The sequence below is a fragment of the Pleuronectes platessa genome, chromosome 2 (assembly GCF_947347685.1).
Source record: "Pleuronectes platessa chromosome 2, fPlePla1.1, whole genome shotgun sequence".
Lineage (NCBI taxonomy): Eukaryota > Metazoa > Chordata > Actinopteri > Pleuronectiformes > Pleuronectidae > Pleuronectes > Pleuronectes platessa.
In genome coordinates this window covers 28,269,448-28,287,534 of record NC_070627.1, presented here as the reverse complement: position 1 = coordinate 28,287,534, position 18,087 = coordinate 28,269,448, and the positions used below count along the sequence as shown (strand labels likewise).

The 18,087-nt window shown below is 40.7% G+C and overlaps 1 protein-coding gene across 1 annotated transcript in view; it reads left to right on the top strand.

Moving 5' to 3' along the window:
• The window catches only part of LOC128446590 (copine-9-like), a 211,097-nt gene that overhangs the window by 44,869 nt on the left and 148,141 nt on the right, over positions 1–18,087 (top strand). The window contains exon 3 of the mRNA XM_053429640.1: positions 6,876–6,922. Coding sequence (XP_053285615.1) covers positions 6,876–6,922 — 47 coding nt within the window. The remainder of the gene's footprint in view (positions 1–6,875; positions 6,923–18,087) is intronic.

Below are 18,087 nucleotides of genomic sequence, written 5' to 3'. Positions count from 1 at the left end.
CGTACACAAGGCCGGCCATAGAACATTTGGCGCTCTATGCAAGCTTCACTACTGGCGCCCCCCCCCTTTTATTTTTTTTTCAAATGATTTTCCACAAAAACGGAATTGTAACTGTCAGACGGTATTTTGCCCTGTAAGACTGCTTTATTTTCAAATAAACACAACAACGATCGCAACGACATGGTGCAATTTAGACAGCATCTCTCCTCAGGAGAAGGAAAACATTCCTTAACGTTTTAGCTAGATAATACCTCAGATAATATGAACATGTTCACCGTTCAAATTCCTTATTTGTCATTAAGTTGCGTTCAGTGTTTAATGAACGCGTTCTTTTGAACAACACTGCCTGAAACTCAATAGCCTACTGGCCTACCTGCCTCGGCCGCCTGCGAGCGACTCTTCGGCTGTGCTGGATGCTGTTCACTGCTGTTCAAACTCAAGAAGAGTCTGTAGACTAGTGCACTAAAGGTGGACCAAAGTTTAACCAAAAGTTTAAATATACAGTGGGACAGCGGCATTTTAACTTTTTTATTTTAGCTGTCATGTGGTTCATGTCTTGACATGTCCTGCCAGAACTTCTTAAATGTTGTGTTGACATGTTTAAATTTTAGTGTTAGACATTTTTAATGTCATTGCAGTTATGTATGTAAAGATTCTCCTTTAATTAAAAATAACTTTTTGGATTGGATTTATGACGTCTTGTCCTTTTTGCACTGTATAGGAGTGGCCCCCATCAAGTTGTTGGAAGTAACTACGTAACTTTTACTTAAAGTACATTTTAAATGAACTACTTTTTCTTGAGTAGATTTTTGGATGGGTACTTTTACTTGTACTTAAGTAAAATTTCATCAAAGTGTACTTTTACTTAAGTACAATATTTTAGTACTTTTTACACCTCTGCCCCAAACTAGCACTTGACATCTGAGGGGGGCCGGGACATAAAGGCGGTTAGGAGGACCGTTACCTGGGCCAGGATCCGTGAGCTGGGCCTCCTTGACCCGGGACTCCACCTCCCAAAAAAACGCTGCCACAATGCACGATAGAGGAAGGATGGTCTCCGGAGACTGACAGGGGATGGCAGGGGCCATCTGCCGGGAGAGAGCATCTGGCTTGGTGTTGCGGGATCCAGGTCTGTAAGTTAAGGAAAAGTTCAACCGTCCCAGGAACAGAGCCCACCTAGCCTATCGTGGGTTAAGTCTCTTAGCTGACTGGAGGTACGGCAGGTTCTTGTGATCCGTCCACACGATGAACGGGTGCTCCGATCCCTCCAGCCAGTGGCGCCATTCTCCCAGCGCCAGGACGACGGCCAGCAACTCCCGGTTACTGACATCGTAGTTCTGCTCGGTGGGAGAGAAATGGTGAGAGAAAAAGGCAAAAGGGTGCAACTTACCGTCCCCTGGGGAACGTTGGGAGAGGACAGCCCTGGCCCCGGTATCTGAGGCATCCACCCATCACGACGAACTGCAGGGCCGGATCAGGGTAAACCAGTACCGCAGCGGTGGAAAACCGAGTCTTGAGCCCTACAAACGCTCTCTCCGCACTAGGGGACCAGGTGAAAGGGATTTTAGGAGATGTGAGTCTGGTGAGTGGTGTAGCGACCGTACTGTAATCCCGTATGAATCGGCGGTAGAAGTTTGCGAAGCCAAGAAAACACTGCAGCTCCAGGGAAACCGTATCGTGCCGCCTCAGCAAGTTATTTACCCCGAAAACAGAGTCACATGTCGGACCAAGCTAAACACGAGCCGGTAGTTTCATATCTGTGGGAGACAGACGCTTCATTCACGAGGCTGTGATTGGACGAGCCCATCAGGTGATGACACGAATGAGTGACGTGAGGTTTTCAGAGTAAAACTTCAGAAATGTCCTTTTCATCTTAAAGCATCAGTTATAACTGCTTTTAAATTGTACATTTATTTGGGATGAGTATGTGACTGAGGACCAGTTTATTCTTTCTTGTGTTAAGCAATTGTACTTATGATTCTTGCTACTCTGTGTTTTTAACCCTCATAGTTGTTTGCACTTATTGTAAGTCGCTTTGGATAAAAGTGCTGAGTGTTTTATTGGAATACTGTGAAAGTTTAATAACAACAATAAGACAATTGAATTTAAAATTATGAGGGAATTTCAGCAGAGTCAACAGCTTAGTTTGCCATGGACATGTGAATATGGTGCTGTATTTGCCAGTATTTTGGGAGGACTGATATTTTTATGGAAAGCCAGTAGAAATTTAGGTCTTACAGGGCACAGACTCACAATCCCCAGCATAATTTCTTCCTGTTGCGCGGATTGCTAATGTGTTGTTAACACATCCACTGTGTATTTAACCAACACAAGTAAAAAAGTTACTGTAATCATGCCACTCTGCACAGTGGTTGAGATTAAGGATAGTGTTCATGGGCAATTAAAATTGATGGGTTGTCACTCCTATCCAGGGAAAAATACCTCATTGTTTTGGATTATAATAAAATGATGAAATAAAGTGCACTGTTTCAAAAATGTTTTCATAGCATTGACCTTTGCTCATGGTATACAATGTAATTCATTATAGCACACTTACTTACTTAAGGGAAACAATTTACAGTTTCAGGTTTTATATTTATTTTAAGCCTGGTGTACTTCCGCCTGATAGTTTAGTTGGTGTCATTTAGAAAAAGGTGTTATCTGCACTGAGGGAAACAATCCTGATTTGCATTTGTAAAGCTCAGAGCATTGTCATTTGCAAGTGAAAGTTTCCCCTAGGCTTAGGAGCAGGGGGGTCAACTCCCAACATTCCAAGGGTTGTTAAACTGCCAGAAACTGGTAAACCCGCGTCAATTCCTGACAGTTTTATGTGCTGCCTGCAGATTCCTGTGAACAGCCTTTAACTGAAAGTTCTCCCAAAAGTTTCTGCGAAACGTACTGACACAAACTCTTCTTTTCATGCAGTGAATGTCCTCTCATTGTCAACTTGTTTCTTGCTCCTTTAGGATGTAAATGACAAGAACATGTTCAGTCAAACTGAAGTGGGAATGCTCTTCATGAATCGGGAAAATCCTCAACTCAACCCATCCAGATTTGGGATGGTTTTGGGAGGAGTGTGGTAACGATGAACTGGCAAACCTACTTCAGGCCCTTTTCATGCCCTACACCTGGACAGCCCAAAGTACCCCAACAACTTGAATGTTTATGCTAATGCTCCAGACATCAATTGCTTTGTTTTAAACGTTGTACTTTTAGGATTCTATGAATGCTGTTTTTATACTGTTTGGAGTGTATGCCCAATGATATTAGGGCTTGAACTGATTAAAGTTTCATGGTCAAAAGTCATGATGACCATGAACTCCTGTTTCCAATTTCATACAAATAAGCTGGTTTCAGACATGCACTGATATATGGAGATCCTCCAGGGAAAGGTGTATGTGTTGAAGCAAATGTCTGAGTGAGAGCCTCAGGAATTTCTGTCCTCTGGCAGTCCTCTAGCAGAGAGTCTGTTTGTTGTCCAAAGGAGGCGATGTGAGAGAACAACAGGGGATCTTGCTGCAAAAGTGAAAGAAAAGAATAAGGGCCACAGATGTACTCTATGAATATGCGTGAATGGGTAAATGGCAAAAAAAAGCAGTGCTGTAAAGTGCTTTGAGTGGTCATCAAGACCAGTAAAGCACTATATCAATATTTACATTCACAGATTCAATTACTCATAGAATAATTGCTATTTACATTATCACAGTAAAATCCAGCTTTAAAATATTATCTGCCTCCATTACCCAAATTATTTCATTGCTTTAAATCAATGTAGCTCATTTATTTCATTTTCCATATTTCATGTGTTATCCTTTTCAAGTATTCCCTTCCTACCAGATATTAGTTAATAAATCTCATGTTTTTGTAACTGGCTGCTGGCTTTGTACAGAACAAAATTACATTGAATCTATAATTCATAACCTTTAGTTTGTGATTGATTAACTTTTACATTTCATAAATTTGCTCTGATAGGAGGTGATGCCCCTTTTTCATAACAAGTGCATATTTACAATGCTACAGGGGATCGTACTTTTTTTGGGGTTGGTTAGTGCCCGTTTGTGTGTGTGTCTTAAGAAAGAGGAGGGGGATTTACAATTTAAAAGTGTGCTTGTCGCTGCTTTGCTGATGACGTTTTCGTCTGACACCTTGGCACGTGGCTGTCCATCAATGTTTGCAGTTAGTGATGTGCTCTTACTGCATTTTCTCTAAGGTCTTGTTCAGACCGGGTATTAACATCGGATTCCAGTGATATGATCACAAGTGGACAGCCAGCAGTACGTCCATTCACACTATTAATGTGTCTTCAGTGACCCCTTAATTCCCCGCTCTGTATGCAAATAAGCATGTATGTCATTTCTGTTCACAAAGGCCAAACTATGTGGTTTTTAACCAGTATGATTGGATGTGTATTATCAATGTGTGTGTCAGTGTGTAAGAGCGGAGGCAGAGTAAGGAGAGGCTGTAAAAAAAATCACTCAATATGTGTCAGTCGCTGTTAATACTGTGGTGGTGGCAACAAATAATTCAATGCATGTGAAAGACTTTGTTTCAATACGGATATGAATGTAGGGGCCTGCCGACACTTGGATGCCTTTCTGTTGTTTCATTGCATTTGAAGTGTAAGTCAACATTGAGTTCGGCACCTCCATCTGCTTTAAAAACATGGACAACCATTTATGATAATGACCCAGAGGGCACCCTAATGGTTGAGTCTCCGCCTAACTAAACTATTCCTAAACTATCCCTGTGGGTGGTTGTTCACAGTCTCTGCTGGCTGAGTGCACTCGGCTTCAGTTGTACCTTCATCTCTAAAGAAATGCCGCTGAGATTAGATTTTTGATTGCAGCCATCAACCGCTTACATCCTTGAGGCAGGCAGCACTGATCAGGCACAGCTCTCCGTGATAAAATTCTCCCCACATTAATAATATATTGCACAGATTTTTGCTTTCACACAGAAAAGTTTAAACCTCTGTCCAATGACTGCTGCTTTGAAGTTGAGTCCAGAAATATAGAATAGAATATTTTCAAAATGCCCAATGTGACCTCTCTATACAACCCAGTTTCTAAAACGCTCCTTCTAAAAGTTTTGATCAATACTTTAGAACTTTGCCAGTTAAATCATGAACATTAATCATTACATGCTTTCATTATTTTGGACCAAGGTAGTTTTGAAACATTTTTTAAGTTGTGGCTTAGTGCTCGAATTTATATACTAAAATACCTTTTAGTGATGGTTCTAATGTTGTGTCTGAAGAGCAGATGTCTTTATAATTCATATCACCACCACCAGAGTAAAACGATATAGCAAGTAAACTTCATGAAAGAACAGTGTACCTATTTATTTGACCAAAAACAAATGTATATTGTTAAATTGATCACAAAAACAATAACAGAATATGAGCACAAAACTTCAAATTCCATGACAATATTCATTGGCAGAACTACCATCACCATTGAGGGAACATTTACTATTTATGGAGCTGGTTATGCATTAAAGAGTGCAAAAGTTACTTTTTTTACTAATTTCTTCTGAGTAAGACTGATAATAAACTATTGCAATTGCTAATTACCATTAAGGAAAAAGAATGCCAGGGCCAATGGGAATATCATTACTCTCGAAGAACTAAATATTCTGACCTGATAGCACGCAAAAGTCAGCATGTCACAAAAGTAAGAGTTCATCCTAATATGAATGTGTGAATAAAATTAAGATATTTGACACAAATCCACAAACGCTGTTTAAGCCCGTCATTCTCTTTTGTCAGGCCTCTGAAACTTATAAAGATATAAATGTGATCGTCTTGAAACCGAACAAACAAAACTACAAAAGAAGCCCCTTGAAAATAGTCAGTTCTTAAAAAAAAAAAACAGGAGCAGGAAATCACTCAATCAGATTGATTTAAGTTCAATAGAAGTGAACATCAAAACTTAAACTGTGCAATAGCAAACATTGAAGACCATTAACTGGTAATAAACTACCTCCATTCATGCTTTATAACCTAAACAGTCTGACAATCCAGAGCAGGATGACTTCATCTTTTACAACATCCGTGAACTCTGTCTTCTCATAGTGCCGGACTGTTTTTCGTAAATATTTCAAAAGAGCTGATGTAAATGGTAAATGGTTTTGTATTTATATAGCGCTTTTCTAGTCTTGAAGACCACTCAAAGCGCTTTACATTACAGTTTTACATTCACCCATTCACACACACATTCATACAGTGCATCTATTCGCAGCACTTTGTTATTCTAGGGGGGGGGGGGGGCATTCAGGGTTCAGCAACACTTCGTCATGCAGATGGGTCAGACTTGGGATCGAACTGCCGACCTTCAGGTTGGAGGACAACCACTCTACCCCTCAGCCATAGCCGCCCCATGTACACCCCCCGACATACCCTTGCATACTCTAACACACAATCACTCTGACCCATAAATGCTTCCCTTTCTCTCCACCAAATGGAATCAGTTAGCCAACCATCCATAACTTCCTCTCTGTTTTTGGTATTTATTAATTTAGTTTGACCCTGTTTTTTTTTCCAATTCCTTCCATCATTTTTTTCTAAGAAGATGAGAATTTGGATCTATGGGTCATCAGGGTTTCTTCTCCTTCTAAAGCAGGAACAAAATACTTGCTCTGTTCTGCATGCCGCCGTTAAAATCGACATAACTGTAGAAATAAATAATTAGACATTTTCAATATGGAACAAAGCGAACACAGAGTATAATTTTTTTTTTATTGGTGTATTAATCACTATCAAACAAAACAATTACCTTCATTTTCATTTTGACATGCCACTGACTTCGAGGTTTATTTTTATTTTATCCCACAAAGTACAAAAATAACCCTATGATATGATGTGTTCATCTTTGCAGTGGTGGTGTTGTACCTTCAGGGCCTGGGGACCAAGGAGTGGAGAGAGGTGAGTCCAAAGCAGTTTTTAATCCAAACTTTCTTGTTGTAGAGAAACAAATGTTAACTGATATCATCAGAAAATCTGATGTTTATGAATGATCACTGGAAAAAATGGTTCCGACAGTCGCCTGTGGAAGGGTTTAGAGTGAATGCTATCTTCTCTTCTCTGTGGTGGTAGTTTTACTGTTAAGACCTAACCAAACTGTGACCCTTCTGTTAGCTCTACCAAATGTTTGTTATCTGTCAAACAAACATGACTTTTTATGTTAATTTAAAGATATTCTTTAATGGCAAGTATATTTCATTTCCCTATGTTAAGTTAACATGAATTGTCTTGTTAATTTAAAGCGTTTTACATGTTCATTATATTCAATTAGTACCTAAAGCAACATGAGTTTGCAGTGTTCTGTTAAATCTCGCTATCCTGATCAAGTAAGTCTTACACTATTAAGTTATAAAGCAAATGCATAATTTGTGCATCCATTCCACATAAGATTATTTCTGTGTACTGATTTATTTCATGTTAATAAAGGCATTTTGTACATCTATCTATCTCTTATCTACAGCATATATGATAACATTTTCAAAACAAATACATTTAATTTAAAGGATGAGATGGTAAATATCCCTTGTACGTTTGAAGGTCTTCTGCACTATTTATGTTACAAACCAACAGTAGATGTTAGCAGGTGTTAGCGGCCGCACAACCTCAGTTGTGAACCTTAGCATCGTCAAGTGTTGGCCTTGTAATCAATGATACAGGCTGAACTTGGCTGAGGGTACACTTGGGTAAAGCTGACTGACTACTAGTGTAGTACTACTGAGTCGGGCGTGTCTGCCGGTGGACAAACTCTCCCCGCGTGCGTCAGGGCTTCAGTGCAGGTTTGGGAGGATCTCCTCGCGAGACCTCTCCCCGGCGCTTGCTGGCCCCCGCCGGGTGCATTTCCTCCGTGGCGGTGCGCCGCGACCGGCTCTGGGTCGGCTTGGAAAGGCTGGGTGCGGGAGGAACGAAGTCAACGCCGAGAAAGGTTTCACAAAAGCGTCTGCTTTTTGGGGGGACGAAGGCGGGCCAAAGCCTGCCTGCGACAGCCCCAGCCGCGGAGATACGGGGGTCTCAGGCACCGATGTCAGAGTCTGTATGTTTTGTATTTATTTTTATTTATTTAAGTATAGTGTAAACTTTTGTTAGCAGTTCATATATAATTCATATTTTTCAGTTAAAAAGTGTTTTGTATTTATTTATATTTATAATCTACTTTAAACAGTTAATATATTAGAGAATAAAAAAGCCTTTCTCAAATGTCGTCAAGCGTCGTTTTGTGAACTTTTTTTTTTTTTAAGTATCGGTTCAGGCACCGTTTAGGCACCGGTATCGTTTTAAAAGTATCGGTTAAGCACCGGTATCGGATAAAAACCAAACGATACCCATCCCTACTTGTCAGCAGAGAGAAGTTTCCACTCCTCACTGCATGTGCACTAAGAGTGAGTGCCTACTTTGGATCCACCTACCTGTGCGAAATGGCGTTTTTCACAAATGAAAATAATCAAATGTAAGTACAGGAGCCGGCTTACTGACAGACACCTCACAGACTGCCTCAGACTGGCTGTCTGTAGCTATGAGCTGAACTACAATGCACTCAGACAATATTCAAACACAGCCATCACATTAACAGTTTTGCCTTCTGGTGGCATTGTGAGAAGTGATGCTGCATAAGATGGGACATAGAATTGAACTAACTGAAAATGTTGTTCTTTGTTGTAATTTTATTGTTCCTGTTACTGTTCTACTTTCTAAAATGTTAATTGAAAAAACAAAGTAACTCACATGAAGCTTCAGAGGATAAACATTTTCCCTTAACAATGGCAGCTAATATCATCTGCTCAGTGCAAGTATGTAGATTTTTTTCTTTGTTGTCTACAATTAATAAAAAATAATTTCCTTACACATCCCTTTTTTGGGTGTCGGAATAAAATGTAATAATACTATTAATAATACATTAATATAAACTATAAGAATTAGTTTTATTTATTTTATTCTATAAGCAAGACAGACCTGCTTTACATGCTAGCTACATTGTTTTCTTCGTTGCATCCATTTGAAAGTTGGTCCAAAGCATTTTATGTAATTCAAATACAATTTGCCTAAATAAAAGTCTGCAAGTTGCAATTTCAATATGGCCATCCTTTTTTTCATAGTGCTTCAATAGGTGGATCTGGCCATTCACCAAAGCCAAGGTCTTGGATCTTGAGCTTGAAAAGGTTGGTAACCACTGCATTAGAGAGATCAAAGAAGATGAAATGTACATCTCTCTTCTCACTATTGGCTGATTGGATTTGGTGCCGGATCATGCTAGTGTATTATAAACAATAAGAGAACCCTGGAATTCCAGCTTTTTGGACTGGTGTTTAGAGGTCGTGAGGGTTCCTCCCTTCTCTGTGGTTAAGAGAGATTTCACAAAGTTGAAGGCGCCTTTAAAGGAATGGGTTCTTGCTCATTCTTTACTTTTTCCAAACTGTTCTTTGGCGCTCTGGTAGCCTTAAGATTACCAGTTGGCACTTGAATAAGGAATGAAAGTAAAAACAATATATTTTAACAATGTATCTTTTCTCATAGAATAAAACAACTCTAACACTGGTCTACAAATCCACAATAGTATTTGGCTTTTTCCACCCTTTCATTATAAACCATGCCAGGAAAAAGAAGAAAACACAATCACAGTAATGCAGTAATGTGTAATGCATGTATGTATACACACAAACACATCTCTCACTTGTTATAACACAGCAAAGGAACACTTGTGAACCATTTTCTCAAGAGAGCATAGTAAACATCTTTAACTGCTACAGCTGAATGCAACACAATATGTCCTTAAAACAGTTTCCAAAACAAACGTCAATAGATGTTACACATTGGCTAAATGCAAATGATTCTGACTTGCAATTTGAAGGCAGTAAAGCTGGACCCAATGTAAGATGAGGAAACAGAGATAAAAAACAGATGACCCCAAAAAAATCTTCAAAGATTACTTTGGTGAACCATGGAGGTTATCTTGACATAAATGTGTACTCTCTACAGCGACTTCTGTAGTGCAATGGCAGTTTGAACTTCGTGAAGATGAGTGTGCAGATGTGCATATGTGTTGCATCTCGACACTTAAAAGACCTTACACCAAACCAGCAAAACATGACACTAGTATTTTTTTCCAACTACAAGCTCTTCCGAGCCTCTCATTACTCGTGTTTGTATACTTGCTTCATACCAACCATGATATCAACGAGCACACGAAACGCTTACATATGACACTTGTTTGGTGTGCGCGCAGTGTAATGATCACCAGCGTCCAACTAAAGCACTTTGAGTGGAGCTGGCCACGCGTGTGTATTCTTCAGAACTCCATGTGTCTCCTATGAAGAGGAGCATCAGTTTGTGAAGCCTGGTATTAAGTATGCAGCGTTTATTCTGTGTTCGGACTATCAGCAGATAATACTGTCGTTACCATAAAGCACATCTGGTGTTATACAGCTGACAAAGCAAAGAACGCGACATTTATGTGACGCACGATGAAGATCTCAACGGCTCGGTGGCGTAATGAGAGCGCATCAGGACAGAAGCCAATAGTGCTTTGGCTTGTTGTTTCGAATCCCGTTCAAGATTTTTATACAAATTTTTTTTTTTTAACCATTTTATTTATATTGTTGTCTAAATGTGATGCTGACATGGACACATTAACTCGTGAAGGGTTTTTGTATGATTTTTATTTCAACAAGACCTTCAGTAGATCACCGCACTTCACAGACAGGCGCTTTGTGAAAATGTCGAATCTGCAACAGGCTCTGCAACCCACCATCAACATCTGGAATAAAGAAAACATATCGCCAGCTGCCATGATCGCCAGTTAAACTGGAACACCGGTCATTTGCCTCAGAGGTGTGAAGAGAAGGGCAGTTTCCTACAAAATACAACAGGACAAAAATTCACGTTTATGAAAAATCTTAACCTGAACATACTCTTAAGTTTAAGCATTTCATACATCTTTAAACATGCACTAGTTCTACTCAAGCTCTCAATGGTCATCTTCTTTTAACAACTTTCTCGCTAATCCCACAGTTGTTAACATGCTATTCAGATCTAAGAGTTAGCTTAGCAGTTAGCAATGACATCTCTCTGTAGCTTAGCTCTTACCGCAAGTTTGGGATTGTGCACCCGTCTTCTCCACTTTGGCTTGCCCACACTGGGCCCGCGGCTTTACTTTCCAATGCACTCTTCCACTCCTCCAGGGAGACAGTGTTGTGTCGACTCGAGCAAGTTTTTAACCCCGAAAACAGAGTCCCTTGTCGGACCACGCAAAACACGGGCCAGTAGTTTCATGTCTGCAGGAGACAGACGCTTCATTCACAAGACTGATTGCACAAGCCCTCTACCGTGTCAACGTTAACGACTGACGTGACGTTTTCAGAGTAAAACTTCACAAATGTCCTTTTCATGTTTGAATCAGCTGTTAGTACAGTTTTTAAATTGGACTTTTATATGGGATGAGAATGTGACTGAGGACCACTTTATTCTTTCTGGTATAAATAAATGTATAAATAAATACAGAAATAAATAAATAAGGAAATAAATTTGTTCTCCTGTGACCAATCCTGCATGAGACTGCGGTTAGGCCCGCCTTTCTCATTAGCATACGGACACAGAAATGTGTAAATGAATAAATGTGTAAAAAAATAAATGTGTAAATATATTTAAGACATTTATTTATACATTTCTGTATTTATTTATTTCCTTATTTATTTATTCATTTCTGTATTTATTTATACATTTATTTATTTATACTTAAATCATGTATGGTCCTCCATATTTTTGTTTGTCGCTTTGGATAAAAGTGTCGAATGTTTTAATGGAATACTGACAAAGTTTAATAACAACAATAAGACAATTGAAAATCAAATTATGGAAAATGGTTTTGTATTTTTATAGCGCTTTTCTAGTCTTGGTGACCACTCAAAGTGCTTTACAGTACAGTTTTCCATTCATCCAGTCTCACACACATTCATACAGTGCATCTTTTCGCAACACTTTGTCATTTCGGGGGCCATTCGGGGTTCAGCATCCTGCCCAAGGACACTTCGGCATGCAGATGGGTCAGACTGGGGATCGAACTGCCGACCTTCAGGTTGGAGGACGACCACTATACCCCTCAGCCACAGCTGGCCATTATGAAGCAATATCAGCAGAGTCAACAGCTTAGTATGCCATGGACAAGTGAATATAGTGTGATGATATAACTGATATGCTTCATGTGAAGCACAGTGTTTTGGTGTCAGCAGAAGGACTTCTCATACAAAACTGTACAGTGGTGCCACTCTCTCCATTCCAACATATAATCTTGGATGAGCTTGACAGGCAAATGTGGAAAGAAAATGCACTGTTTCTAATTTGTTCATAGCATTGACCTATGCTCATGGTCAGTGGCCGTTCTACATGGAATTGTTTTAAAAACAATTTTTTAATTATAACAATATAAGTGAAAGAGAAACTTAAATTTCTCAATTGCACAGATCCTTCAATAGAACATTTGAATAACACATTTAAGAGAATCAATGCACACAATTCTGCACAACATAGTATAAGTTACAACATAAAAGTGGCAAAAATATATACAATCAGATATAGAAAAAGTTAACAAGTGCAGAGAGAGATACTACAATATAAAATATTAAGAATAATATACAAATACAATATAGAATAAATAAACACACATGTAAAAACACACTAAAGAAAATCTAATATTACACTACTGCACTAAGAACAGAAAACACAAACTAAAACTGGCCTTCCTTGATGCAAAATCATCAATAATGTCATCATATGAAATCTGCTCCCCTATTGATTGATTGATACGGATGACGGCAAGGCCAGTCAGTCATCCCTGTGACATGGTTGACCTAAGGTACGTCTTGATCAACTTCAGTTTTGAAAAGCTCGTCTCTGCTTGAGCCACAGTGACTGGCACAGTAACTGCAATCCTGAGATCAGTCCAAAAGTTGGGGTAGATCTTCGATAGATCCTTATCATGCATAAAAGTGATAAGCTCAAGGAGGCTCATGGTTTTTGATGGCAGGTCACGGAAGTTCTTAATTTCCTGTAAAAGATCTCTACTTTCCAAATCAGAATGCCCTTCAAAGTGCAGTGTGGTGCCGGGTGCCTCACATTGCTCTGCCAGCTCCTCATCTGCAAGACTTGGAAGCTTGTCAGAATTCCAAATTTGTTTCCCACATTTTCCAATGTGGAAAACCTCTCCTTGATGGCTGATGTGGCTGCATCAACTACAACATTGAAGAATTCAACTTCCAACTTCCTAAGTGCATCACTGATAGGCTCATCATGTGATTCAAATGAGAAGTGTTGCTTTGTGGACCTTAGAGTTTTTTGTTTCAAAGCAGCCTCCATATTCATTTCTTCACAAAGGTCTTTTGCCGCCATCTGTGCAGTCAAAAAGCCACTTGCCCTGTAGCTCTGGAGACCCCTTTCTGTCTTCTTCAAAAGACTCACAACTAGGTCCACATCCATATTAGGAGATTGCATGAGTTTGCTGACATGCTGTATTGTAGATAGCATGTCATACCAAACAACCATGCAGATACTGAAGTGGGACGAGCCCACCTCCTAAGACAAAGACTGGACCTCCGCCTTTATAGCAGGGTCTTTGGTGTGGTCTCTCACCTCGATTAAAGCTCTCTCACGGCAGCTCCCTGGTACCTCATGGGCTCGACGCTCTTGGCCTTGCTCTCCCACCTTGTTTCTGCCCACATCTTTAAGGTGATGCTCACATGGTTCTTCTATAAGGCCCATCTTTGGGTGGAGGCTGAAAATAGTGTCTAAAGCTTTTGCAGGACACAAAAGTAGCTCATAGCATCAACAGATCTCTTTGCAGCATCACACACAACTAAATTCAATATATGCGCCCCACATGGCACAAACAGAGCTCGGGGATTCTTTTCTAAGAGCCTGGTTTGAACTCCCTTATTTTTGCCTTTCATGTTTGCTCTGTTGAATTCCCAACTCCTCAAGTCTCGTCAGGATCATGGATGCCAAGTGATGGCCTGTGGACTCCTCTGCCTCCAAAAATCCCATAAAATGTTCCTTGATATGGGGCTTCTTCATCAGTGACACAACTCTAATAACCACTGACAACTGTTCTATGTGGCTTATATCTGGGGTGCAGTCCAGAATTATTGAAACAAACTTTGCCTGCTTGATATCATCCACTATAGCAGATGTGATTTTGCTGCTCAACAAATCAATGAGCTCATTCTCCACATGCTGGCCTAGGTAGCTGTTGTGACTTGCTGTTCCTGTGAGGGTTGTGTGAAGTAGATGGACCCAGGAGCAGAGATGTTTAACAAAATGAGTCTTTAACTAAACAAAAGCACAAGGAAGCTTACACGAGAGGCTCAGGAGATCAGGACAGGGTAGGAACGCAGAAAAGGACAGCACCATGGAATATCCTTAACCAGACGGCACGAGGAATAAGAACCACAGAGAAATACTGGGAGAAAAACAGGAAGTAAAACAGATAATCCGACAGAGGACAAGGGGAAGGACAGAGGCTTAAATACACACAGGGAAGGCAGGGGTAATTGGCAACAGGTGCAACACATGAGGAGCTAGAAAGACAATCACCAAGACAGGAAGTGAAGACAGAAACAACCCTAAAGGAACAGAGACTACAAAATAAAACAGGAAACAGAAAACACAGAGGCTGAAATAAACAAACTAAACTGACAGAACATGACAGTTCCTCTTGTGACACGGTTAAGGTGATCTTTCATAATGGGATCAAACCTGGCCATCAGTTTGACCTCTTTGAGAAAATTCCCATTTTGTGAACAGTGTTTCTGTGTGTCCCTTTAGAGCCAAATTGCGAACTGCCAGTGACTGCACAATAGCAGTGAGACGTGTCAGCACTGCTCTCCATCTCACCATCTCAGCCTCCAGAAGGGCCATCTCCTGCTTATCAATTGTTTCCCCACTTCTTAACCTCACTGACAGTTCGTTCCATGCTTTCATGCAATTGAGGTGTTCTGGACTGTTTTCATGTGCTATGAGGTATGCGCTCGCATGTTTCCAATTTGCCATTCCTGAACTTGTTAAATGAATGATCCTCTTGGAAAACAATTTGCAGCAGAAGCAAAAGAGGCTGTTGTTCTCCATGGAATACACCAGCCAACTTCTTGCCATCTTTTCACCACTAACTAATGGCTTATTAAAATATTGGTGAAGGCAACTTCTCCCATCACTCTCATTCTTATGAAAGACTTATGAAAAATTTTTGGCGATAAGCCTCAGGAACTAATTCATAGGCACGTAGAACAGTAGATTTTAACACCTCATAATCTAGAGACTGTTCTAGAGTAAGACTATTTAAGACCTCCTGTGCCCTGCCTACTAACTTACATTGTAACAATATTGGCCAAACATCCTTAGGCCATCTTAAAGCAGTCGCAATACGTTCAAATGCACAAAAGTATGAATCAACTTCTGTTTCCCTAAACGGAGGAACAAGTGCCACATGTCTGCCAACATCAAAGCTATCCTGATGGAAGAGGGCAGGTGATTGTCCCCGAATGGGGGTGGCAGACGCCAATGGGGGTTCCCGCTCCAACTCTAGAACTCGCACTCGTAGATGCATTGCCTCACGCTCCACCTCCTTAATACGGAGCACCAAGTGGAGCTCCTTGGCCGTCATGTCTGCCTTAATCATGGGATCCACGTGGGGGGGGGGGGGGGGGGCTGTGGCATTGCTTTGGCCTCCGCATCTTCCCCAGTATCCACATGACGTTCTGGAAACACCCCCTTCTCCCCTAGTTTTTCCACCAAAAGCTGTTTTAACTCTGCCTTTTTTTGCATGTAAAGGTACTTGAACCCCGAAAAAATCTGCCACAATTAATAAATCAGCTTTCTTACATTTATCCAGCTTTTTTATCGAGGGGTCTGTGGCAAAATCGTCTAATTGAAAATCCATCCTATTAACATAAACAACCAACCGGCAACACGTTTATGGAGAATATATCTATACGAACACATATATCATCTGCCAACAATTACTGAATGAAACTGAGAAGAGCAAGAAATAAAGAAAAATTCCCCAAAAGAAGAAACGGACGAGCCCCCAATTCATGTTACGACCCTGTCTAGGGGAAAATATAATCGCAACATGGTACAATAGTTCCCCCCCCTCCTTTCCACTCTTCCAAGAACCAGCCACAACAATTAACAGCCCGTTCGTATTTATTGACACATTTGCTTCAGGGTGGGCTTACAGCAAAATAACAAACAGAAAACAACCCTAAGGCGAAACAACCTAATCTTCCCTACTCAAAATAAAAGGAAACAAAAGACATCATACTGACCTAACTCCTCACCAACAAAACAGGAGAAAACATGGTTCGAACGGAAATGCTATCCCACCCCTACCAAGAACGGGCTGTTACCAAAAGAACAATTTACAGCAGGCTGCATAAGTTGAGTCCGGCTGGAGGTCCTGCTGGCAGTGGCAAGAGGAGAGAGAACCGCCGGCGCTTTGGGAACCGTGCTCTTATCCTGGAAATACGATCCACCCCCATCCTTCGGCTGGAACCAATCCGCTCCCTGTAAACACATCCACCGACTCATCCCCTCGAACAGACACACCTGAAACACAATCATCACGAGAGAGAGAGAGAGAGAGAGAGAGAGAGAAAGAGATCCACACAACCTCAAGGTTGTAACAAATGTTAGGTGGCAACCTACTTTGTCCTCTTCGAACCAGCTCAGTGCGAATCCTCTCAGTCAGAGGTGAGGGCCAGTTAGCAGGGTCAGTTGACCGAGGCTCATCCTCAGTGGGGCTCAGTGGGGGTTCAGCTCCAGGTGTTTCTATCAGACAGCATATTGGCACATTACTCAAAGCACATAGCAGTGGAACATAACACATAGGCCTACTCAGAAATTCTCAGAAATACAAAAATGCATATGAAGTTTGCAGTTGTCCAGTTGTTTTGTAGCCTGGGCATACCCCCTCCACACAAATACAAATACACACACACACACACACACACACACACAGAGAGAGACATGCAAAAACAAACCTGAAGGCTCATGCTGGGGAGAAGTAGGCCTAGAGGCAAAGAGGTCTTCATCCTCAATATTTGTGGAGACATACAAGTAGCTGAGGACATAGATGGTAGCTCATCCTGAAGGGTCGAGACCTTTCCAAAAGAGGCCTGTGACTGTGTTCCTGATGAGGTAGATGGCTGCTCCTCATCCTGAAACAGTGAGACTACAGCAGAGTCCTGTCTAGCGGGGGAGGTGGGTGGCTCATCCTGACCAGTGGCAGAGGATGCTCCAAAATATTTTAGAAGTTCCCCTGAAATTGACATCAAAAGACCGGAGGCTACAATATAACTCTTATACAAAACATCCATGAATTGCAACATTAAAAAAACATGCCCTTACTGCTTTACATGCAAAATATCTGTCATTAGACGCTATATTAACCTATCTTTCAGGGAGGAACAATTAGCTGCTTGGTTACTGCCTCAAATTCTATGCATGGCACACTTCAAGTTATGACTGGTAAACTATACTTTGTCACGAAATAGAGTTGTAGCAAATGGCAAATGTTCATCTTTGAAACTACCTACAGAAGTAATGAACATTCCGTTGGCTAATTACATGGCACAATGTTAGCCCAAATGATGGAAATAAATAATAACTGAACTTGTAACAGTTTTGTTGCAAAGCACAATCTTATCGTTAAATTAGATCTCGTGTTTGTTGAGTTAAAACCGAATTATTGTTGTATAAGCAATAGCCAGCTTCATAGCAAGGCTAACAAACGTAAGAGTTATACCCGCCAATTAACATAGGCCTTCATTCATGACATGGATACCGTAATCATACAGAGAGATCATAGTGGCATACCTTTATGTTTTGCTTGTTTCTCCTCTTCTTCTTTTTTTTCTAAATTGGGCACCTGACGGCGTTGGCCTTTTCCTGTCCATCTCTGTGCTTATTTTGCACAGTTGCACTCGACAATCAACACATTTTCCATCCCCCCAACACTGTCACTCGTCCAGAAGTTAAGACTAAACCAATTCACCTTGCCCTTGGTGACCACATAATCGTTCCTCGTT